At 36.5% G+C, this 25,097-nt stretch overlaps 1 protein-coding gene across 10 annotated transcripts in view; it reads right to left on the reverse strand.

Moving 5' to 3' along the window:
• The window catches only part of AGTPBP1 (ATP/GTP binding carboxypeptidase 1), a 157,625-nt gene that overhangs the window by 60,554 nt on the left and 71,974 nt on the right, over positions 1–25,097 (reverse strand). For all 10 annotated transcript variants that reach the window (XM_082696534.1, XM_082696541.1, XM_082696538.1 and 7 more), the window contains 3 exons: positions 19,710–19,807; positions 14,650–14,766; positions 3,008–3,723 (listed from right to left, as the gene is read on the reverse strand). In XM_082696534.1, coding sequence (XP_082552660.1) covers positions 3,008–3,723; positions 14,650–14,766; positions 19,710–19,807 — 931 coding nt within the window. The remainder of the gene's footprint in view (positions 1–3,007; positions 3,724–14,649; positions 14,767–19,709; positions 19,808–25,097) is intronic.

The following is a 25,097-nucleotide window of genomic DNA, read 5'->3' on the forward strand; positions in this document are numbered from 1 at the left end:
ATAAGCAAACTAGAAACAACCTCCTCAATGCAGTATTTCAAAAACCAAGCATTTCTGGGTAATAAGAAATACTTACTATCTGGCCTGTATTGGATATTTTATCACATATACAGAACCAGGAAGCCTTCATACCTAGCTACTGGGGTCAAGCAGACTTTTCCTTTAAGAAACAAATAATAAATATTTTAGGCTTTGCAAGCTACACGGTCTCTACAACAATCATTCAACTCTACCATAGTGGCACCAAAACAGTTACAGATCATACATAAACAAATAGGAATGGCTGTGCCCCCAAAAATCTTTACTTATTAACACAAATATGAATGTCATATAATTTTCATGTGTCACAAAATGTTTTGTTTTAGAACCATTTAAACATGTAAAACCACTCTTAGCTTGTGGGCTGAACATAAACAGGCAGTAGTGAGCTATATTTGATACAACAGGCCATAGTTTGCATATGTGTTTTCGAGGTGAATGACAAAGTTTTCTGATCATTACCTACTAGAAATACATTTTAAAATTCACTGTACTGGGTGCCTGGGTGGCTCAGTTGGTTAAGCGACGGCCTTTGGCTCTGGTCATGATCCCAGAGTCCTGGGATCAAGTCCCACATCAGGGTCCCTGCCCAGCAGGAAGCTTTCTTCTCCCTCTCTTCCCTGCTCCTGCCCTATCTCTGCCTCTCTTGCTCCAATAAATAAATAAGATCTTTCAAAAAAAAAAAATCACTGTCCTAATAGGTCGCCTGGGTAGCTCAGTCAGTTAAGTGTCCAACTCTTGATTTTGGCTCAGGTCATGATCTCAGGGTCATGGGATCAAGCCCCACATCACGCTTCCCACTCAGTGGGGAGCCTACTTGAGATTTTCTCTCTCTCTCTCTCTTTCCCTCTGCCCCTTCCCCTGGGCACACTCTCTCTCTAAAACAAATCTTTAAAAAAAAAAAAATGACTGCTATGTGTGTGCACATGCACATACACACACATGCCCCTGAAACAAAAGTTTATGAAATAATACTTTGCTGTACTACATGACACACTAATTTTATACTTAATACGGGTTACTAATGGGCATCAATCCATTGTTCGAAAATAAAATTGATATCTAGAGAAATTAAGTTATTTTGTGCAAACATACACACACAGAATCAGTGAGAGAGCCAAGCCTAGAATCCGAACACTCTGACTTGATTTTCAGAGTGCCCTGTCCTGCCAGGACACACCCCACTAACTCGTCATGCCTATCAAGTCAAACCAACTGGTTCAAGTATGCTTGCTACATGCATTTGTTCCTCCAGGCTCAAATTATTGTCACTTGAAGGAACAAATGCAGTTCCCATGCAGTTCCCCCACAGTTCCTGTGGGCATCTCCTAAGGAGAACCTGAGAAGACAAATGTGACCAGGATGAACTTTGTTTCCAACACTGCAACCTCCCCAAGGCTGCAATGCCTCATCTCAATCCTCCAGCATCAATCTAAACCCCCCACCCACTCAGCTCCACCCTGCAAGTGACCCAAACTTAGAGGAGTTTGAGCCCCTGGCAATCATCTCTTCTCATTCTGAGGGGCTGTGACATGCCCACTCATGCTTAAAACAAGTGAATCACTTGAGTTCCACACATAGTCGACCTGCTGCCATGGTGTACAAGCAATCTCACCTCCTTTAGCTGATCTGGGTCAAGATGCCTGCTGGTCCTAGACCCAAGAGTCTAAAGACACCCTTGGCAGCCTGTAGGGAAGTTGTACCCTTATTACATCCCCCATGGAAAGACAGCATCCACTCTGGGAAGCAGGACTACTAACCCTGCAGAGCTCAGAGGTACAGGGACAGAAAGTACCAAGTCCCCTAGTGGAACACTGCGAGCCACAGGTAGGTAGGACTACTTTCTGTCCCCACCTCCTGGTCCTCCTGGTATGAGACTTATGCATTCTTTCTTTTGGGAATACAGAACCACATGGAAGTTTCTAATTTAGTACATATACTTCATTTTGAAAGATGGCAAGCCATTACTACACAGTATTTCCTCCTAGTTGGGAGCTTCACTGGCCTTTTGAAGGCCATTCTGGCACTCTAAGAGGCCAGGTGCCTCTGGACAGTGCAGTGTGTGTGTGTGTGTGTGTGTGTGTGTGTGATGCATCCAGTGGATGCCAGAGCCACGCCCACTTCTACACACCTTTCCCAGTTCTGATGCTACATCTTATGTGATTCCATACCTGTGGGTCAAGGAGCCAAATGGTACCATTAAACACACACTAAGTTGCTAAGTAAAAATGATTAATTTATATAATACATTAAATATAAAAAAATTAAGAAGATACAACTGTTGTTTTAAAAAAGCCTACAGTCCAAGGAAAATCAAATGCCCACAGCAGTGTCTTCTGTATCATTATGTGCTATACTCATAACAAGAGCACAGAGATTAGGCACTAGTAAACCATCATCACAAAACCCTAAACATAATCACTGAAAAGAGTCAAGTTGCACCACAAATGTACTTAGAGGCCAGGTATTACTAGATGGTAATAGTTAATACTATTTGTAATTTATAAAATTAATTGGCAAGATCTAATAACTTTAGTTACTGTTTTTATGAGACCCAAATTTTCATACTGAGTATTTCCAATTTCAATTTTTGCAACAAAGTAATATGTGTCCACATTTCCATTTTTAAATCATAAATCTAAATCAAGTTCAAATTATAATAAAATACTAAATTAATATATTGCTACTAATATTTATTAAAGATTAGTAAATAACCTATATATTCAGATGCCATCTAAATAAAAATTTCTAAATTGTCCAATGGTCAGGTTTATTATGCTGGCTCCATCTGAGTAAGTAATGAGCTTAGAAAATAAAGTTAACCCATAAGAACAATTGCAAATAAGAGCAAATTTCCAAAGCAGGATAAAAAAATGACAATAACTTTAATTCAGAATACTTTTCTTCCTAAGTACCCATATTTTGACAATGGGCTTGTTTTAAGAGAAAGAAGAAACCTGAAACTCACCTTTGTACACCATATGGTCTTTCTAAAATAGGCTCTTTGAATGGAGGTGGAATGTGACCAAAATAATCAGGATAAGCCACTTCTGAATATTCTGGGACAGACTTTGTATTTTTCACAATCTCAATATAGAGATCTGAGTCGTGGAGTGTGGGTCCATCAGAGACTTCCACTGACGCTTGCTCCACTGATGAAACAGACTCTGTATCTTCATCATCCTCAGTTTCAACTCCAGTACAACACAGTTTCCCTAGCTGAACTGTTCTTCCCTCAAAAAGAACATTTCCACAAGCGGCCATGTGTGGACAAGCTTTAGTGCACGTGAGGACGGTAAGAGGGAGGTTGTAGTCCTTCTTGGCTCCTGCAGTAAAACCTGGGGCTGTCTGGGAAGGGATATTCTGCAACGTAATTCGGTCCAAGGCCTTCACAATATCATTGTTTACGCCCTGAGTGGATGTAATAGTTCTGTTTTGATCACCTAGCTGCTGTTGTGATGTTCTGTCATTATTCTTAATATCTTCTTTTGCCACATCCATACAGGTAGGTTTCTTATCACCTTCCTCTCCTTTAGGAGACACATTTGCATTCCTGACAACTCCTTTTTTTAAGTTGCCTGGATTCCCAGATGCTTCCTCTCCCCCAGTAGGAACAACAATAGGACCACGTACTTTTCCCTCAAATACGAAAGGCTTTGGTTCTTTGGAGATTAAATCATAGTCCTTTGAAAATTAAAAAAAAAAAAAAAACACATGTTCAACCTTTTACCTGTAAATATTAAAATGTATTAACAAAACTAAGACTATATTCTTGAATATGCTGCTTCAGAAACCTAACATTTGAAAATCAGGAAGATGGATAAAAGAGTATGTTTTAATTTCACTAAGAAAACACAAAGTATTTAGCCACAAAATTCATTACACTTATTTTACTTTTTCAATTATAAAAATAATGCCTACATAAGAGAAATATGGGAAATTTTACAAAAGCACAAAGATATTAAAAGCATCCAGGCTCCTATTAAAAAAAAACACACACACACAACTGAATTGTTATTCATTAACTCAACAATTAGAGTGTCTGTTTTGTGCCAAGCAATGTTTCAGGCACTTAAATACCATCAACTTAAAAACAAAAAGAGAAACAAAAGCCTCTTCCCTCTTGCAGCTTCCTTCTTTGGAAGGAAGGGAGAGGACTGTCAACACATCAAGTAATAAACATGACACAGGCACGCCTGGGTAGCTGAGTCGGTTAAGCATCCACTCTTGATTTCAGCTCAGGTCAAGATCTCAGGGTCCTGACATCAAGTCCCCAACCCCATGAGGCTCTGGGCTTGGCAGGGAGTCTGCTTGAGGATCCTCTCCCTCTTCCTCTGCACCCACCCCTATGTGCACCCTCTTTTCCTTTTCTAAAATAAATCTTTCTTTAAAAATGACAAAAATGTATGCTATGGAAGGTGAGTAGGCTAAAGCATTAAAGAGGGGAGAATGGGGTACTGGTACTGGGAGTGCCAAGGGGAGGGAAGATGGGCTACAATTTGAAATTCCATGGATTTGTGAAGCCTCACTGGGAAGATAACATAAAAGCAAAGGCAGAAAGGGCTGCCATGCTCAGGAGCCAGAGTAGAAGAATGCCTGATGTATGCAGAGACCAGCAAGGGAGTTAGGATGGCTGGCACAGAATGAGCAAGATAAAATCCAAGATGTAAAAGAGGACCAGATACTGTACGGCTTTGCAGGCTACACTGGCAGCCAATGGACAGTTTGGGGAAGAGGAATGCCATGAGATGACTTATATTTAGGAAAACAAAAAACACACACAAAAGAAAACAGAACCTGTGTAAGCACAGAGTTCCTTAACTACCTAGAGTACAGGGTTTCATAACCAAAGGGGTTGAGACATTTGATCTAGATAATTCATTTTTAAAGAGAGGGAAACAAACCATAAGAGAGTCTTAACCATAGAGAACAAACTGAGGTTTACTAGAGGGAGGCGGGCATTAAGGAGGGCACTTGGGATGAGCACTGGGTGTTGTTATACATAAGTCATGAATCACTAAATTCTATGCATGAAGCCAATTTTACCCTAAATGTTAACTAGCTAGAATTTAAAAAATTCAAAATTGTGTGTGTGTGTGTGTGTGTGTGTGTGTGTATTTCTTTTTTGTTGGGTTTTGGTTCTGTATTTCAGGGGTCAGAGGTGGCAAGATAGGCAGCACCATCTTGCACGTTATAGGATGTTTGGCAACATCCCCGGCCTCTCTCCTCTATCCACCCTAGATGCCCGTAGCATCCCCACCCATTTGTGATCACCAAAAATATCCCTAGATATTGTCAAACACGCCCTGGAGACAAGCCCAGTTGAGAACCACTGTTCTATTATCCTTCTGAGGACTGAGGACCAATTAAGAGTCTAGGCAAGTTGGTGAGAAGGGGTTGGATTCCAAATGCACGGTGAGCCAGAAGTGCCATGACACTGCAAAAGACCAGAGGCAGGACAGAAGGTACACATATGTGACAGAGGTGTCACATATGGCACCCAAGTGCTTGCCTGAATAAACGAAAAGCTTTAGTTTAGCTCTGAGTGGTTAAATGTGAGCTATTAAAGTAGGCAATTAGACATATGAGTTTAGAATGGAGAAGAAATATCCATCCAGAAGACAAATACTTGAGAGTCATTATCATGCAGATATTATTCTGAACAATGAGAATGGAAATCATCATTGGAAAGAACTAAAGAGAAGAAAAAAAACTGAACACCGGGGCACTAAAATCAATCTACAGAGGTTGAAGAGATAAAGATAAAACCGAAAAGGAAACAGAGAAGGAAAAGTCAGTCTGGAAAGACAAATACCAGGAAAGAAAAATGTCCTAAAAGCCAAGTTTAAAAAAAAGGATGCTGCTGACAAATCAAGTAAGCTTCTCTCCTTTTAGATTTATATAAATATTTTTTTGTCTATATAAGACTCTATAAAAGAAATATACCGCAATTGACTTAACCTTTATTCCACAGTTGGGCATTAAGTCCTTTATACAACAGAGAAGGATTTAAACACATAAAGCATGTAAGTAAGCCATTTCCAAAATTATTACTATAAAGAATTCTGTAATGAACATCCGTTTGCATAAAATTTTTCTTTCTTTAGCACGATTTCCTAAGCACAGACATGGAATTACAGGGACAGATACTACAATCAATTTTAATATTTAATACAAATTGTCCAAATACTCTCTAATAATACATATCTTAATATTTATTCTCACTCTGTATGAGGTTATCTATTCCAACTGATCTTCTTCCTTGCCAACATTAGCTACTATAGTTTTAAAACACTTCTTTAAAAGTGGTAGTTAAGAAGTATCATCTCCTGTCATTTAAATTTTAATTTCCCTATGAGAAAAGCAAAAAATTGTCTATTCATCTGTTAACTGGTTTAATTCTTCATAGATAGCTTATTTGTTCCTGAAATATAGGGTTTTTCTTATTTTGTTGTATAAATTCCTCCATTAAAAAAATACAGACATACACACACACATAAACTAATCCTCTAACCCGTTTTTTGCAAATATTTTTCTGTATTTGCACTTCTTTTAATTTTCTTTAACTTTTTAAGACTCATTATGTCATGAAAATTATGAAACTTTTCCTTTGGGATTGATTCCTTAAATATCCACTGTATAAAAACCAGGAACTTGGGCGCCTGGGTGGCTCAGTGGGTTAAGCCACTGCCTTCGGCTCAGGTCATGATCTCAGGATCCTGAGATCGAGGCCCGCATCGGGCTCTCTGCTCAGCAGGGAGCCTGCTTCCTCCTCTCTCTCTGCCTGCCTCTCTGCCTGCTTGCGATCTCTCTCTGTCAAATAAATAAATAAAATCTTTAAAATAAATAAATAAAAACCAGGAACTCAAAGATGATTCACTTCCAGCCCCTCTACCACATCTAATCCAAGGAGACAGTAGAGGCACAAAGGAGGTAATAGGTAGGTGGCTGTGCATTACAGCTGTTGAAGAGGAAAACACTCTGTTGATTTATGAACACTGGCATTCAGAGAATAGTGCTGAATTAAGTGGCATCTAATATCTAGATGCCATTTTGATTCAAGAAGTTACTTCAGTATCAAAGTAGGTATGCAGCAGAGGAAGTTTCCCCATAAACAAGAATGTAAAATGAAAGCTGCATTTTTTAAAAAGAGTGTAAGCACATTCCATGTACATAAATTAATTTAAAATAATAAGTTGAGGCAAACAGTTAAGAGGTCTGATTTTTAGAACAGCAAGTTAACTGTAAATATTTTGATGTTAATCTGCTCATCTATGATCTGAGATCATGCTGAACTGAGAACAATTCAAAATACAATTTAATGCATTAGGGTAAAAAAGTGAAAATAGTAATTCTACCTACAATCTTCAGATCACCCTCGTAATATGTGTTATGAGTCCATTTTTCCTGAGAATGCCCTTATTCTGAAAAATTCTATAGTTAGAAGAGATTGTTCCGAAAAGATGGGCTGCCGTGTATATATGAAAGATAGTTTTTTAATAAAACAGACATTTATTTTGTATCAAAAATACCACTGCGCTTATCTTATACCATCTGTACACACATGGTGATATTAATGCTGAACTGTAAAATTCAGGAATTAAAATATGACCCTGTAATTCTTTTTTTTTTTTTTTTTAAAGATTTTATTTATTTATTTGACAGAGAGAAATCACAAGTAGATGGAGAGGCAGGCAGAGAGAGAGAGAGGGAAGCAGGCTCTCCGCTGAGCAGAGAGCCCGATGCGGGACTCGATCCCAGGACTCTGAGATCATGACCTGAGCCGAAGGCAGCGGCTTAACCCACTGAGCCACCCAGGCGCCCCTATGACCCTGTAATTCTTAAAAAAAAAAAAAAAAATCCTGTTGTAGGAAACCTGGTGAGTAAGGTATCACCCCTCAGAAACTCTTATAATTGCTGGGTAAGATATTAAAATATTTTAAGTACAACAAATGAATAAGACAGCAAAAACAAAGAGGAAATAGTAATGAAAATGGGATCCCAAAGTAGTAACTTCCACTTGGAAAACATTTGCTAAACCAGGTGACCTGGGGTTTAGGTTTTTCTATCTCAGAGTATAAAGAATAAGAGACTATCCCAGGACCTGCATAAGATGGGAAGTCTACCAAAAGGTCCTCCTCCCATAAAGATGAAACCTCATAAAGAACGAAACCTTTGCTATAAATCCCCTAAAAATAGTCCCACCACAAAAGAAATAGTGAAGAAAACCAACAGTCTCAAACCTTAGAACTAAGAGGGTAAAAAAAAAAAGACTACTCATAAATTGGTACCAAAAGCCTAACATCACACACCACACAAACTGAAGCCTGAACTCACATTACTTGAGTATTCCAAAAACCCTCAAGGAGGAATGTAACCTATATGAGTGATTGTCAAAGGAAATAACAAAAATGTCTGGTGTTTCCACATAAGCTCCACAAACAGAATTATAAAGAAAACAGAATTATAAAGAAAATCAGCTCACAGGGAGGAAAAAACAACAACTAAATGAAAAATTAAGCAAGTAGAAGAGAACTAACTAAAACAAACAGATGTAGAAAAAGACCTACAAGAATTTCAGACACTAAAACTATAAGACTAACTAAATGGCTATATGTAATATGTTGAAAAGAAATAAAAGACAAGAAACAAGAAGTTTAAGAGTGACTAAACAGGGGCGCCTGGGTGGCTCAGTGGTTTGGGCTGCTGCCTTCAGCTCGGGTCATGATCTCAGGGTCCTGGGATCGAGCCCCGCATCGGGCTCCCTGCTCCGCAGGAAGCCTGCTTCCCTCTCTCTCTCTCTCTCTGCCTGCCTCTCTGCCTACATGTGATCTCTGTCTGTCAAATAAATAAGTAAAATCTTTAAAAAAAAAAAAAAAAAAAAAGAGTGACTAAACAGATCTTTTATAAACCTTCTACACCAAAAGAGAAAACAAGTTTCAGTGCCCAATGGATGTTTATAATGACCAATCAGATAGAGCCAAAAATAAAATGACAGAACTGGCAGACTGTTTGAATGAATTCAGTTGAATGCAGCACAGAGAAAGAAAGGGAAAACATGAAAAAGAGTTAAAAGAAACAGAAGAGAGTAAAAAAGTCTGGATTACCATCCAACTGGTAATGCCAAAAGAGAGAAGGAAAGAGAAAAAGGCACTTTCTGGAGAAGAGGTGGGTTTTTCCAACCCCTAAGAGAAAACAATTCAGATTCTAAAAGACAGTGAATTCCAAACAAGATTTAAAAAAGAATACCCACCTTTAGTCAACACTACTGGGAAACTGTGGAGCAGGAAGCTAAAGAAATTATCCCAAAAGTCACCACAAACAATGTGTTATAAAGTGAAAACATACAATTCCCATACATACTACCCAATAATTTCACTCATAGTTATCCACCCAAGAGAAATGAAGGCAAATCTCCACCAAAAAAAAAGCTTTTTACACAGATTCTGGTATCAATCTTATTCACAGTAGCCCCAAACTGCAACCATTCCAGTGTTCAGCAAGTGAATAGATGAAGGAATTATGGTACATCCATACAATGAAATACCACTCAGCAATCAGGAAAGAGATACTGATACATACAACATCAGTGAACCTCAAAACCCTAAGACAAGCACAGAGGCCTTACACAAGAGTACATTCACATAGGATCCTGGTTATGAGAAGTTCCCGAACAGGCAAAGTTAACCTACAGTAACAGAGAGTAGATCAGTAGTTACCTGGGCAGGTAACAGACACAAGGGCCCAGGGACACACCTGGAGTGACGGAAATAATTCTGTATCTTGGCTGGGTTGGTAGCTGCACAGTTGTACAAATTTGTCAAAACTCACTGAACTTAAATATGAATAATATACTGCATGTAAATTATATTTCATTAAAGTTGATTTTTAGAAACCAGCCAGAGAAACTAACTTTCAAGAATGATTACAAAGTAAAGACAACTTTCAAACCAAGAGAGACACTAAAAGACATAATTCCAGCAAAAGGAAAGTAAGTCAGACTGAAAGACTGAGAAACAAGAAGTAAAAAACAAAAAGTAGTAAAAATGTCTGTAAATCATAACACTGAATGTAAAACACAAAACAATACCATCATATAGGTTTTTTTTTTAAAGCTAGCGTTAAAACATAAATTAAAAATATGTACATTGGTTTGGGAGGTGATTATACTTAAAGTATTCCAAATTTCATTTTATCATTAAAAGAAGAAAGGTTCCGATTAACATCAGAATAGTAAAAATGTATGTTACAACACCAAGAGGAGCTAGAATTTCTGTATATATGTCAATATTCAAACTTATACTTCAAAGGAATAGTTTATTGTATGTAAATGTACACCTCAACAAAGTTGATTAAAAAAATGACAAGACCGTACAGCTTCCAAAAGGATAAGGGTTAAAAAGTGAAACAAAAAGAGTCAATCGAAATGAAGGCTAAAAAAAAGACAAAGATAACACAGGTGAAACAAATGAAAATACAAAATAATATCTCATAAATATAAATCCAAATACAGTAATAATTCTATGTAAATGAACTAAATGCTCCAATTAAATGAACTAAATGTTCCAAGACTCGGACTTGATTTTTTTAAATCCAACTATACACTGTTTAAAAAGATATACATCTAAGGATATCAAAAAGCTGAAAGTAAAAAGATCTTAAAAGATACCAGGCAAGGGGCACCTGAGTGGCTTGGTAGGCTGAGCAACTGACTCTTGACTTCAGTTCAGGTTGTGACCTCAAAGTTGTGGGACGGAGCCTGCACTGGACTATCAAGGCTGCTCAAGATTCTCTCCCTTGGCCTCTGCCCCTCCCCCTGAAGCATGTGCTCTCCTCTCTCAAAAGTAAAATAAAATAAAAATAAAAGACACCAGGTAAGTCATCAAAGTTAATTTAGCTATATTAATATTTTATTGAACATTTTTTGCCTTAAATTCTTAGAGATGAGCAACTTTACAGCATCAGCAACTTCGTAACCATTAAAATTTCATTTCAGGGATGCATGGGTGACTCAGATGGTTAAATGACCGACTGTTGGTTTTAGCTCAGGTCATCATCTTAAAGTCTTGGGACAGAGCCCTACGTTGCACTCTATGTTCAGCAGGGAGTCTGCTTGGGATTCTCTCTCTCCCTCTCCCCCACCCTCAACCTGCTCGTTACTTGCTTGCTCTTCTCTCTCACTCTCTCTCTAAAATAATCTTTTAAAAAAAAAGTTCATTCCAGGAGGAACAGAAATCAATTCACATTTATATGCAATAAATAAATAAACTCAAAAATACATAACAAAAACTGACCTACAAAAAGAAGGAGACACATTTGCAATCACAGTGAGAAATTTTTAACACATTTTTCACAGTAATTGATAGGGCTGGAATAAAAATCCAGGACAGAAAAAATCTTCTCAACATGATGACCAATCTTATCCCAATGGGAAAACATACCACTGTGCCTGACAGTTACAGAAGAGTTCTTTCCAAGGATACAAAAATAGTAACAAAAGCTGATCAAATTCAATGCCATAAAATAAGCCTCAAAATTTTCAAAAGATTCTAATTATAAAGAATGTCCTCTTAGGGCACCTGGGTGGCTCAGTTGGTTAGGTCATGATCCCAAGATCCTGGGATCAAGATCCTGGGATCAAGCCCCACGTTGGGCTCTCTGCTCAGTGGGGAGTCTGCTTCTCCTTTTCCCTCTGCATGTACTCGCTTTTCCTCTCTCTCTTCCTAACTCTCTCTCTCAAATAAACAAAATCTTAAAAAAAAAGTAGACTGTCCTCTTCCTGCTACAAATGCTAGAAGTCAAGATAAATACAAAATCGGAATTTTAAAAAGCTTACTTTGACATGACTAATGAATCAAAGAAAAATCATAATGAAAATAAAGTTTCAAAACAAAGATAATGAAAATACTAAATATCAAAATATGTGTGATGTAGCTAAAACAGTAACTGGAGAGAAATTTATAACTTGAAAATATACATCCTGGAAAAGAAGACTGATAATTACTGGATACCTATCTTAAAAACTGGAGGAAAAAGGAGGGGGGCAGTGACCAAAAGCAGGAAAATCAAGAGATGGCACTCTAAGCCTACCGTTTAGATGCACGGGGATTTCAACTTCAAAAACATGCTAAAATTGATTCTAGGAAACAGCAAGTAGGAAGGGGACCCTGTTTTTCCTGATTAAACTGTAAAATTATGTGACTCTTTAAAATCTGTCCATACATATCTTAAATAAAAATTTAAAGCCAAATTAAAAAGAGGAATAAAAGAAAAACAAAAGTCCACATGGTAACTGTCATCATGCTACCAAAGACATGAAAAAAGAGCTGTGAAAATTCAGAATTTTGACACTGCCAATATTCTGCTATTAAGAAACAAAGCAAATAAAACTGTAACTGTCACTATGAATAAATAATCACAGTTTTAAAAGCATGATAAGAGCCTTCAAAAAGTCTGTTGATAATTACTTTAACAATTCTATATTTTGTCTTCAAATGCATTCAATGTGCCTCCATCTGGCCACTGAGTAACTGCCTTAACACATCTGGAAAAAAAGTGGATGGTGTACAGAAAACACATCAAGTAATTTTAAGCTCCAATGGTGGATACTGAAAATGACATGCAAATCCAAATGGAAAAAGTTGTAATTGAACTTAATTTCATTTAATGTTTAATATGTCATGATCTGCCAGTATTTGACAATATGATAGCTGAAAAAATCCTTTCAAATACTTATCTGGAACCAACCAATATTTTCAATTCTCAAAAATCTTTCACTTAATAATTTAACTGCTGCTTAGATATAGTTCCAACACACACTTCAAATAATAGAGACCAAAGCGTTTGAACAATGCATTCCTCTGAAACTGAAAAATGAGAAAGGTAGTCCAGTGCCAACACAACTACTTCAGAAATGATTTTCCAGTTATGTAAATAAAAGACAATGTGCTATTCCCCATAACGTACGCTACAGAAATACAGCTGTTCTACATTAAACTTTATGGCAAAGTAGAGAGACACAGGGATAAATACATGCTATCTGAAATACTTGATGCAGGTTTTTTTGCTTAAACATAATAAAAAGAAGTGACTCACTTGGGGACACTTTTCAGAGCACTTACACTCTGACTAGCCTGTCTTTACCATCTGACCTTGGCCAAGTCAGACCAAAAGTAGGAACCTGCTCTCTTCAGCAACCAAACTAAAGGACAATCTGGCCCAGCAGGAAAACATCAAGGGTAGCCTGTTCCAGGTGATGTATTAACAGGCAGACCTACAAGAACTCACCATCACAACCTACAAGAAAGAAGTGGCCTGCAAAAGAATGAGAATCAAAATCCCAGCCTTGACACCCATTAAAAAAATTTTCTTTACTCTCACATCAAAACTCTTACCATTTTTATTCATGTTATATAGTTCTTATACACACAGAGAGAAGAAAGTAGGTGACTTCTTCACATAATAATCAATTCCTTCCCCAAATTCCTTCCATATATATACATACATATATATATATATATATATATATATATATATATACACACACACACATATATATGTATATATATATACATACACACACACACACACACAATACATATATATAATACACACAGCATACAAAATGTGTTCATCAACTGCTTACATTATTGGTAAGAATTTCAGTCAACAGTAGGCTTTAAGTAAGTTTTGGGGGAGTCCAAACTTATACATGCATTTTTTTACTTTATTGGGAGGTTGGCACCCCTAACCTCCATGTTTTTCAAGGGTCAACTGTACTTCCTTTTTTTATTTTTCACATATAACCTTACAATGAAGTCTTTTTCTTTAAGCAACTAGGAATTAAATGCATGGATCTGGGAGGCATGAGGACCTGTAGTAAGAGCTGAATAAATCTGAGATTATCTGGTCCAAATGCTTTATTTTACAGGTTAAGATCCTAGACAATTTCAGAGACTTATTCAGGAACCCACCATAAGGGAGCAGCTGAATGAGAGTAAGAAACTCTATCTACTAATTCCCATCAATTCAATCTGGTTTACTTGCTGCATAACCCACGCTAAGTAAGTACACTCCAGAAAATAAATGAGGGTAAGAAATGTTAACAAGGAGTCAGTCTCCCTATGAACCAACTCAGATATGAAGACTTCGGGCCGTCCTCCCCTGGCCCCACAGTCCCCGCTTATATGGTGATTGTCAGGAAAAACAAGCCAACCAGCAGAGACTCCTGTTTTAATTCAGCACTTGCTCAGCTTCTACCTCCCCCTTCAGCTGGACGGAACTGACAGACGACTTCAACTTAAGACTTTAAAATGCCATTTTAAAGATTTCTTTTTTTAAATAAAAAACTATGCTAATTAAAGCAATGAGCCAAAGTGATGATAAAATGCAAAAGCTAGTCCAAAAACTTAACAAGCTAGTCCCTTCATTTTACAGATAAGCAGTTTGCAGCTCAGAATGCTAAAGTAACTGCCCAATGACACCCAAAATACTTTCATATTAGAAATAAAATCCAGAAGGAAAACAGTGATTTTAGGCCTAAGGAAGGAAAAAAAAAAAAAGAACTGTTTCTTAAAATCAATTAAGATGCTGTATTTTCTATATTTATACCTGAAAATCATCAACAAGCTCAGGGAAAAGGTGTTCATACATTTTAAGTTCTTCTATCGTTCGTCCGGGTTCCTGCTGGGGTTTTAGTTTGTTAATATCCGTTTCAATATCATCATTCTGAAATAATAGAAATGTAACCAGTTAAGAAAAATACATTCCAGATTAAAGTTTTCCAAATTATTAATTGCATGTAGAGAATAATCACTGAATAAAGGTTGTACTAATTTCACAGTAAGTTGAAATCTGCTTGTATTGGACCACCGTTGTGTTGTTGCTGTTTTGGTTACTGCACTGTATTTTGTTTTTCTCAGAGTTTATTCTAATAGAACACAGTATTTGGGCTCCTCAAGATAGAAAACCTAATGTCAAGATCCAGACTAAAGGATGCTCCCCTCAATCTCCTTAGTTGCCATATTTTTACTCCTATTAAAGGTCAGTTAAACTTAAGAAAATTAATTTAAAAATATAAATATATGATGGTGGTGGCAATAATCAAAATAACTAACATTTACTGAGCACTGAAAATGTGAGAAGCACTATGCTAAGAATTTTACATAATTTAATCTGCAGAAGAACACTATCAAGTAGATAGTATCAACACTTCCATTTCACTGAAGAGGAAACTGAGGTAGAGGTTAAGGGGCTTGCTCAAAATTACACAGTGCGCAAAGAGCCAGGATATAAAACTAATCACTTATTTCAAAGCATACTCTGTTAGTCAATGCACTGCTTCAAGAAAACCAATGATTACCCTGTACTCTTGTATTCCACGTTCAACAAAGTTCCCCTAGAAAAGTTCAGTGTCACCACACAGTTATGTTTTTCAGGGTGGATGGGGAAGGGCGGGTGGGGGGGCAGTATGTAGAAAATTGAAATACAGCCAGAAATTATTTCCATGCTCCTTTAGGAAGGAAGAGGGTAAATTTAAAAGGGAGATATGACCTCAGAAAAACAGGACATGTATCTGGGATTAATTCGATCTGTTATCTACTCGAAGACCTAATATACACTGTGCCAGAAAGACAAGTGTCAGTCTACCTACCATCCAAGCTATTCTCTATGACTTTCAACAAATCTGACTTCACATAAATACAAACCCACCATTATCTTCATTGCTAATGAGAGATATAAGATCTTAATATCAGAGTAAACCTACTTTTAGCCTTAAATCTGTTCTACCATGCTTCAATCCTTATAATGCTTTATATACATGTATCAGACTAAAAGTATATATTTCATATTACCAATTAATTTAAAAGGAAAACTGTACTTTATGTTACTCATATTTCATATTCAGGAGGTTAGCTATTATTTGTATAACCAATAAAAATTTTCTCCCTTGCCATAAATAATAAACACTGGTTGTATATAATATAATAATTAATTATTGTATAGTTACTAGGACATGAATATGTAATTTCACAGATCTTTAAATTATGCACTGATGAACCAAAATATATAACTTCCTTGACTGGCATGTAATAAAGTAGACAATGCTTCAAAATAACAAAAAGTTTACAAAAGTATTCTTTCTCTAAACAGACTAGAATTCAACATTCAATACTACTTTAAATACAACATCCAATATAACATTTCAACACTAGTTTGTGAAAACAGAGCCTTACATATGTGCTCTCTACTTCCAAAAAAATTAATTTATCTGTAAAACAGGCACCGTGAAATAAAAATTACACTTTGAGAAGTCAACAGCAGGAAATTTTGTGTTTTGGTTTAGGGGAAAACAAAGATGAAGAGCTACTGACTGCCGTAGGGGGAAAAAAACCCAACCACCTCTCATCACTCCTTAAAGCTCTTCTAAAGTAAAGGAAGGGAAAAGAATGCATGTAAGTTTATAAACTGACAAGTGCTGGCTACTGGAGATGAGTTTTCTAAATCTCCAAGTTTCTATAAATGCTACAAGCAGAAAAATCTGGGAAAAAGAGAATGGAATCACTATGGTGAGGGAAAAACAGTCTCTAAAGCTACAAACACAATCAAACACAAACAAATATTAAACCTGTATGTAGCACCTAACACAGGAAATAACTAACAAGATTTAGATAAAAAGGAAAAATTAAGTCCAAATGTAACTGCCAATGACAGTAAGCCAAACTGTGGTCAAGAAGAAAAGATAATACAGCTCAATAGTCTCAAAGAGCCAACAATTCTGTAGTCCTTTAATAAATAAATAAATAACATTTTGGCTGGGGCACCTGGGTGGCTCAATGCGTTAAGCATCTGCCTTTGGCTCAGGTCTTGATCCCAGAATCCCAGGATCAAATCTCAGGTTGGGCTCCCGGCTTGGCGGGGAGTCTGCTTCTCCCTCTACCTCTCTCTCTCTGTCAAATAAATAAATAGAATCTTTAAAAAAAAAAATAGATTTTGGTATGGTATGGTGGTAGAGAGAGCTGACATTCGCATCAGACTGCTTTATTCTAAATTCTGGCGCCACATCTTTAAGCTACATTAATAATCCTTCTGTGCTTCCTTCTTATAATTATTAGCCCTGTAAAGCAGAGGTAATAATATCATGTACCTATAGGATAGACGTGAGGCTTTAATAGTTATTATAGGTAAAGAGCAGGGACTAGCATAGACGGTAAATTCAAAAGATCTAATTAAACTTATTGTGGTGAACATTTCATAATGTCAAATCACTGCTTTATACCTCAAACTAATAAAATACTTTATGCCAACTGTACTTCAGTTTAAAAAAAAAAAAAAGAGCATGGGCCCCTGGGTGGCTCAGTCAGTTAGACATCTGCCTTTGGCTCAGGTCATGATCTCGGGGTCCTGGGATTGAGCCCCGCATTGGGCTCCCTGCTGAGCAGGGAGTCTGCTTCTCTCTCTCCCTCTGCTGTTCCCTCTGCTTGTGCTCTCTCTCTCTCTAATAAATTTTTTTAAATAATATAAATTAATTACTTTTAAAAAAGGGCATGGACTAGAATAGGATTAGATGTTGAGTAAATTCAATATATTATTTTTTCTCATTATAATAACTGGTGTGTTAAGATAAAGTGGGAGAGAATGTAAGAAATCACGGCTACTCCAGTGAACAATACAGCTAACAACTATATTTTTCAAAGATATGAATGTCACAAAAGAAAAAAAAAAGGAAAATATTCTAAATTAAGGGAGACTTAAAGGACAAAATAATTAAACATAGTACCTGATGGTAGTTCCTATTCTAAAGAGATGGGGAAAAAAATCTCATGATGGACATTTATTATATAGTGGAATATGGATGACAATTAGCTAAAAATGTTGTATCACTATAAATTTATTAAGTTGATAATGGCATTATGTTTACATAAGAGGGTACCACTATTCTTAGGAAATATTCACTGACATATTTAGGGGTAAAGGGCCATGATACATAATATATGTAACTTACCCTCATATGATTTTTAAAAAATTTTTAAGTATGTATTCATGCATACACACTGACAATTTCCAAGCAGCAAAATTAGAATCATTATTATAGTTCCCATTGAGTTCTATTTCCCCATCAATCTCTGTCTTTACATCTGTAGTGATCGCAACACAGATATTTTTAATGAGGATCCTGAGGCATAAAGAATAAATTACACTAGGGTTGCTGGGTGGCTCAGTTGGCTAAGCGACTGCCTTAGGCTCAGGTCATGATCCTGGAGTCCCAAGATCGAGTCCCACATCAGGCTCCCTGCTCAGCAAGGAGTCTCCTTCTCCCTCTGACCCTCCCCTTCTCATGCTCTTTCTCTCTCTCTCTCTCTCTATCTATCTCTCTCTCTCTCTGTCTCTCTCATTCTGTCTCTCTCTCAAATAAATAAAACCTTTTAAAAAAAGAATAAATTATACTCAATATACTATGTTTTTAATAACAAGGAAACATACAGAAGAGAAAGGTTTCAAAATACAATATATTAAAGTATAAACTTAGAAATTTTACTAAACCTAAACACTCATTTCCCAAAGAATCCAAACAGGTGATTTTTAATATAGCTCCTATTATCTAAAGAATACTTTACATGATAGAATTTAAATTCTCATAGCTTGGATCGCATAGTTCTTTCACTTATATCTGGTCCAGAACCACAATCACAGAGTTAACCCAGATTTTTTTCCCTTGAAAATCAGAGCCTGTGCTGTTTCTCTTCTTTCTACCTTCTTGAGGCAAGGCTACAGATCATTATGCTGCCTAGACTGGCTAATGAGACAATTCTGCCAAAGCTTGCCTTGGTGATTGCATTTAGTGATAATGAAACTAGAACTACATCTACTATCAAAATGAATTATCTCCATCCAGTATCTTAGACTGTCTCCAGAGAGGGTTAATATTCAGTGTTTCCAATTCTGATATAGAATTTCAAGAGAAAAATGGCCAAGCAGGCAAGGGTCAAATGAATCCCTCCCCCACCACCAAAACAGACTAAGCTAAACAGCTGAAAACTGAAGGAGTTAAGCAGGCATTTCTCCACAGATACCAAAATGACCCCCTGACACTAAATTAAGCAAATATCTCTACACTTCCAGAAGTGCCATAAAATTCTAAAATCTCTCCTGCCTCTTTACTTAACATCGCATTTATATCATGACAATATTTTTTTTATCTTGTCTCCATTCAATAAACACTTTTGCCCATTTCTTCTCCAATTAACTGAAACATAAGAATCATTATATAAATACTAATTCTTACCAAAAAGCCAGCAGTTACAGATTATTTTCCTACTATTTTTATATCCCCAAAAGATTGCTAAAAGAGGCACAGATTGCCACTTAGAGTCTCAAACCACTTTTCTTCAAGTTCAGATTTCCTCAGACTTTGAAACCTAAGTCAGATGGGCTACCTGAGGTTGTCCTGGTCAAGAAGAGTGAAAATAAGTTATTTTAAGAACCTTTTCAGACCAATGCATTCAAAGCAACATTATTTTCCCTTTCCTTAGTGTACACAGTCATCACAATAAAAAGATGTGGACAAAACCAATTAATTTACCATTAAGCTACACCTATTTCCCCAATCTTTATTTTACAACTGCATATCCAATTTATAAAGTAGACAGAAGATAGAGATTTATACCAACCTTAAAATTCTGATCTACGTCATCTTCATTTTCAGTTTCATTTTCAGCTTCTAAGTCAATATCATCATTGTCGTCACTTTCATCTACTACGTCATCCACTGTGACACAAAACATGCTATAAGTAGGTCAGAGGTAAGCATTCTACAACATGCACATCAGAAGGAAAGATGCTATTTACATACAACATTGGTATTTCAATCACCAAAGGAAAAGTAAATGAAATTCATTATTAAAAATGTCCCTAGGGGCACCTGGGTGGCTCAGTGGGTTAGGCCTCTGCCTTTGGCTCAGGTCATGATCTCAGGTCCTGGCATCAAGCCCCACATCGGGCGCTCTGCTCGGCGGGGAGCCTGCTTCCCCCTCTTTGCCTGCTGCTCTGCCTACTTGTGATCTCTTTCTCTCTCAAATAAAAAAAATCTTTTTTTAAAAAAATGTCCCTAAGGCTGTCCCAGGTGTTGAAAAACCTATGAGATATTAAAATTTGGAAAAAGCACGGTAGAAATACATGGGTATTCTTACTGATGTTCTCAGTTTTTAAAAATGAATGTCTTCTTTTGCAACAGACTAAATCAAACTGCTTATTTCCTCTACATGATAAATTTCAAGAACTGATTTTACTCCTTTAACAACTGATTACCCATTTATTTGTTTCGATGGCAACCGTGTGCCATGAATGCAGTGTTGTGCACTGGGAATTCTTTAAATACATGTAAATACAGTCCGTACCCTCCAGGGGTTCATGAGGTTAAAGAGCAGAAAAGACTAAAGTACAATACAAAAGTGTATGTTAGTGAAGGCAATGTTTGGGAAAACAAAGGAAGGAATAACTAACTGCAAGGTTACGTGATCACTCCACAAAACAGGTAGTAATTAAGCAGTAACCTGAAGAAAACAGAGCAGCTTTGAAGGCCAAAATAAGGGTAGGTGAGCGTGGCTTTTAAGAAGAAAAAAAGAATTGAGATGATATCCTTGAAAAAAGGCAAGTGTAACTAAATGTGTATAATTGGGAAAGTACTAAAAAAGGCGAATAAGAATGAGAAAACAAAGGGGCCAAGTAGATTACACTTCTAACCTACTATGGAAGACAAGCAGTGAGAATTTTCAAGAGGAGAATGGCTTAACTCAACTTAACATTGCTCAAAAGATCACTCTGGCAAGCGTGAGAGAGGGAGCACATGCATGGAAGGGGACCAATTAACAGGAGACAGTAACTGAACCAGTACAGCAGGAATGGGGATGAAGAAGGAATATGCATTAGAGAAAAACTCAGGGCACAGAATGTAAAGGTCCATGAGGACCACGGCTGTGGGGGAGACAATGCAAGACGAGTGCACGAGCACTCAGGTAAGTAACTGAGTGCTTTAAAACAAAGGAGAGAATATTTTAAAAGGACATTTTTCTAAACTATTTGACTTTTGTTATTTGAAGAAATAACAAATATTAACCGTATATATTAAGGTGTACAAATGTGATGATCTGATATAAATACACATGGTAAAACGATTACCAAGATGAAGATAATTAACACATCCATCACCTCACACAATTAACATTGTTACTGTGTGTGTGTGTGTGTGTGTGTGTGTGTGTGTGTGCGCGCGAGCACGTGCACGCACGTGCAAGAGCTCCTCTGGGAAAATGTCCAAATATGCAATATCGTATGACTGTAGTTTCAGTCACCATGCTTGCTGTACATTAGATCCTCAGAACTTAATCTTCTTAGACTGAAAATCTGTACCCTTTGATCCCAGCACCCCATTTACCACACTCCTGACCCCTGGAATCCAACATTCTATTCTCTATTTCTACGAAATCTTGTTTTTTTGTTTGTTTTTAAAGATTCTGCATGTAAGTGATACCATACAGTATTTGCCTTTCTGTCTGGCATATTCCACTGCCCTCCAGGTTCATCCATGTTGCTGCAAATGGCAAGATTTCCTTCCTTTATATTATCTGAATAATATTCATATCCTTTATCCATTTATCCATCAAAGGACATTACGGTTATTTCCAAACCTTGGTTAGTTGTACAGAATATCACAGGGAAGATGGGTGTACAGATCTGTCTTTAAGATAATGATTTTAATTCCTTTGGATATATATGCAGGAGGACCGCTAGATCATAGGTAGTTCTATTTTTAATTTTTTTGAGGAACCTCCATGCTGTTTTCCAGATTAGCTGTACCATTTTACATCCCCACCAACAATATTAAAGAGTTCATTTTCTTTAGAACCTAGCAAATAGTTCCTATGTCTTGTCTTGGGTAGCAGCTATTCTAACAGGTGTGAAGTGATATCTTACTGTGGTTTTTATTTCCATTTCCCTGATGATTAATGATGCTGAGCACTTCTTCATGCACTATTGGCCATTTGTATGTCTTCTTTGGGAAAATATTTATTCAGGTCTGCCGAATTTTTAATTGAATTACTTGCTTTTATACTCTTCAGCTGAGCCCATAAATATATATATATATATATATATATATATATATATATATATATATATAGGCACACATACGTGTGTGTGTGTATTAGACAGTAGCCCATTCCCAGATAAATGTTTTGCAATATCTTCTTCCATTCTGTAGGGCAATAAATTGAAATTGCTGTTTCAATTTATTTGTTTCCTGGGCTGTGCAGAATCTCTTTGGTTTGTGATAGCTCTAATTGTTTATTTCAGCTTCCACTGCTTGTGCTTTTGGTATCTTATTCAAGAAATCATTGTCAAAAATAATCCCCAAGTTTTCTTCCAGGAGTCTTAGAGTTTTAGGTCTTATACTTATGTTTTGATCCATTTCAAGGTAATTTTTTGTGAATAATATAAGACAGGGATCCAATTTCATTCTTTTGCATGTGGATATCTAGCTTTCCTGATACAATTTATTGAAAACAATGTCCTTTCCCTACTGTGTATTCTTAGTGCCTTTAATCAAAAATTAGCTGACCACATATTCATGGGTTTGTCTGGGCTCTCTATTCCATTCCACTATAGGTCTATGTACCTGCTTTGAGTACCATACTGTTTGGTTACTATGACTTTGTAATGGTTTGAAATCCAGAACTGTGATGTCTAGCTTTGTTCTTCTTTCCCAGGATTTCTCTGGCTACTGGGGGTCTCTTGTAATTCCATTAATTTGAACATAGTTTTTTCTATTTCTGTCAAAACTGCCATTACAATTTCAAAGGGATTACTTTAAATCTATAGACCACTTTGGGCAATATGGGCATTTTCACAATATTAATTCTTCCAATCCAAAAACAGAGGGTATCTTTCCCATTTATTTGTGTCCTCTTCAATCTCTTTCATCAATGTTTTATAGTTTTCAGTGTACAGGTCTTCAGCTCCTTGGTAAATTTATTCCTATTTTGTTTTTAATGTTATTGCACATAGGGTTACTAAATTTCTCTTTCAGATATTTTACTGTAATTGTATAGAAACACAACTGATGTTTATATATTTGATTTTATATCCTGCAACTTTACGGAACTTGTTTATTAGCTCTAACAGTATTTTGGTAGAGATTTTAAGGTTTCGTATATATAAGATCATGTCATCTGCCAACAGATGATTTTATTTCTTCCTTTCTGATTTGGATGCCTTTTATTTCTTTTCCCAGCCTAATTATTATAGCTAGAATATCTAGTACTGTGTTGAATAGAAATGGTAAGAGAAGAAAACTCTTCTTCCTGATCTTATACAAAAAGCTTCTAACTTTATATCAATGAGCACAATGTTAGCTAAGGATTTATCATATACGGTCTTTATTATGATGAAGAACATTCCTTCTGTACATAATTTGTTTAGAATTTTTATCATAAAAGGATTTTGAATTTTGTCAAATGTTTTTTCTGCATCTATCAAGATGATCATATGACCCCTCATCCTTCGTTGTTAATGTGGTTTATCACATTTTGATTTGTTGATGTTGAAATGTCCTCGTATCCCAAGACTATTTCCACTTGATAATGGCATATTATCCTTTTAATTTGTTGCTAAAATCAGTTTGTTGTTACTTTGCTATGGATTTCAGCATCTAGGTTTGCCAGATATTATGGTCTGTGTAGAGTGCTAATAACATGGACTCCGTCTCCGGCCGTCCATCTTGTTCATGTCCAAGCAGCGATCTCCCTTGGGGCCCAGTTATGCCCTGGCCATAAAGCATGAAGGCTTATTCTGATCTTCCTTGAAGCGGTGCGCAGATGACACCACTTTGGATACCAAGGAGAGATCCTCTGGCGCATATATAGATAGCACCACTTGAGGTACTTACCCTTTCATTTCACAACAACTGCCCCTTGCTCCATAAAAGCTGTGAATTAAGGTCTGAACTGGGCAAGAACAGCTGTGTAGCAGCACCTGGATTGCCTGACCTTGTCAATAAGTTACCCTGAAAAAATTTTTCCCAAAGGAAAAAAAATACATAATTTTATAGAGAATTTCAAAGTGTTTGTAGTCTTTGAAGTCTATTCATGGATTCCTATGGCTCAATAGATCCCAGGCTAGAGATCTCGGTTTCGGACATACTTTTACATTTTAAAATGCATATATGAACCACTATTCCTATAATTCTTTTACAAATGCAAAAATAGTGTAATATTCCTAAGAACAAGAACTCTATCAATATAAGTAATATAAATTATATATAATATAAAAACTAAAAATTTTAGTTTATGTAAAAACCCCAGTTTGTTATAGCTGTGTATTATGTATCCTTGGCCAAGAGTTGGTTGATGTATTTCAAAATAGTATTACAATTATTTAGTATTAGATAATTAACAATTTGTACTGTTTAATACAATGATTCTGCTACCATATTGTCTCTATTCTTGTCATCCTAATTCATCATTGGCCAGATGAGTAATATTTCATGTAATTACTTCAGAAAGGGTACCTGGGTATTCTACTCCCATACCCTTACAGGCCTAAGAATATGTCACCTTCACATATGGATGGCAACGCAAGTGTTCAGAAATCTAGAATCAGGACTCTTTCCTCCAAACCTCTGTTAGATGCTGCTTCACTATCTTTTGGCATTTAACGTTCTAGATAATAAGTCTTGAGGTCAGGTCAATTCCTTCAATAATAAATGTTAAGTGTACACTAACTGTGTACAATGAAGGATTAAAAAAAAAACAGTTCTATCCTCCCAGAACTTATATTCTAGCTGAGGAACGTAAAAAATAAAGAAAACTTTGAGAAATGTAATGAAGTCTGATATATGAAAAAGTAACAGTGAACAGAAAGAGGATATTTTCCTTGTGTCTACACAGTTGCTGTCAAAACCCTCCTCTCACATCTTAACCATGAAGTCTTGACCATCAGTGTAAATCTCCCTTTCTAATTTAGTGAGCCATTAGTCTGAAATGAGACAGGAAAGTAGCCCTCAG

The sequence above is a fragment of the Mustela nivalis genome (genome assembly GCF_964662115.1).
Source record: "Mustela nivalis genome assembly, chromosome: 13".
Classification (NCBI taxonomy): Eukaryota; Metazoa; Chordata; class Mammalia; order Carnivora; family Mustelidae; genus Mustela; species Mustela nivalis.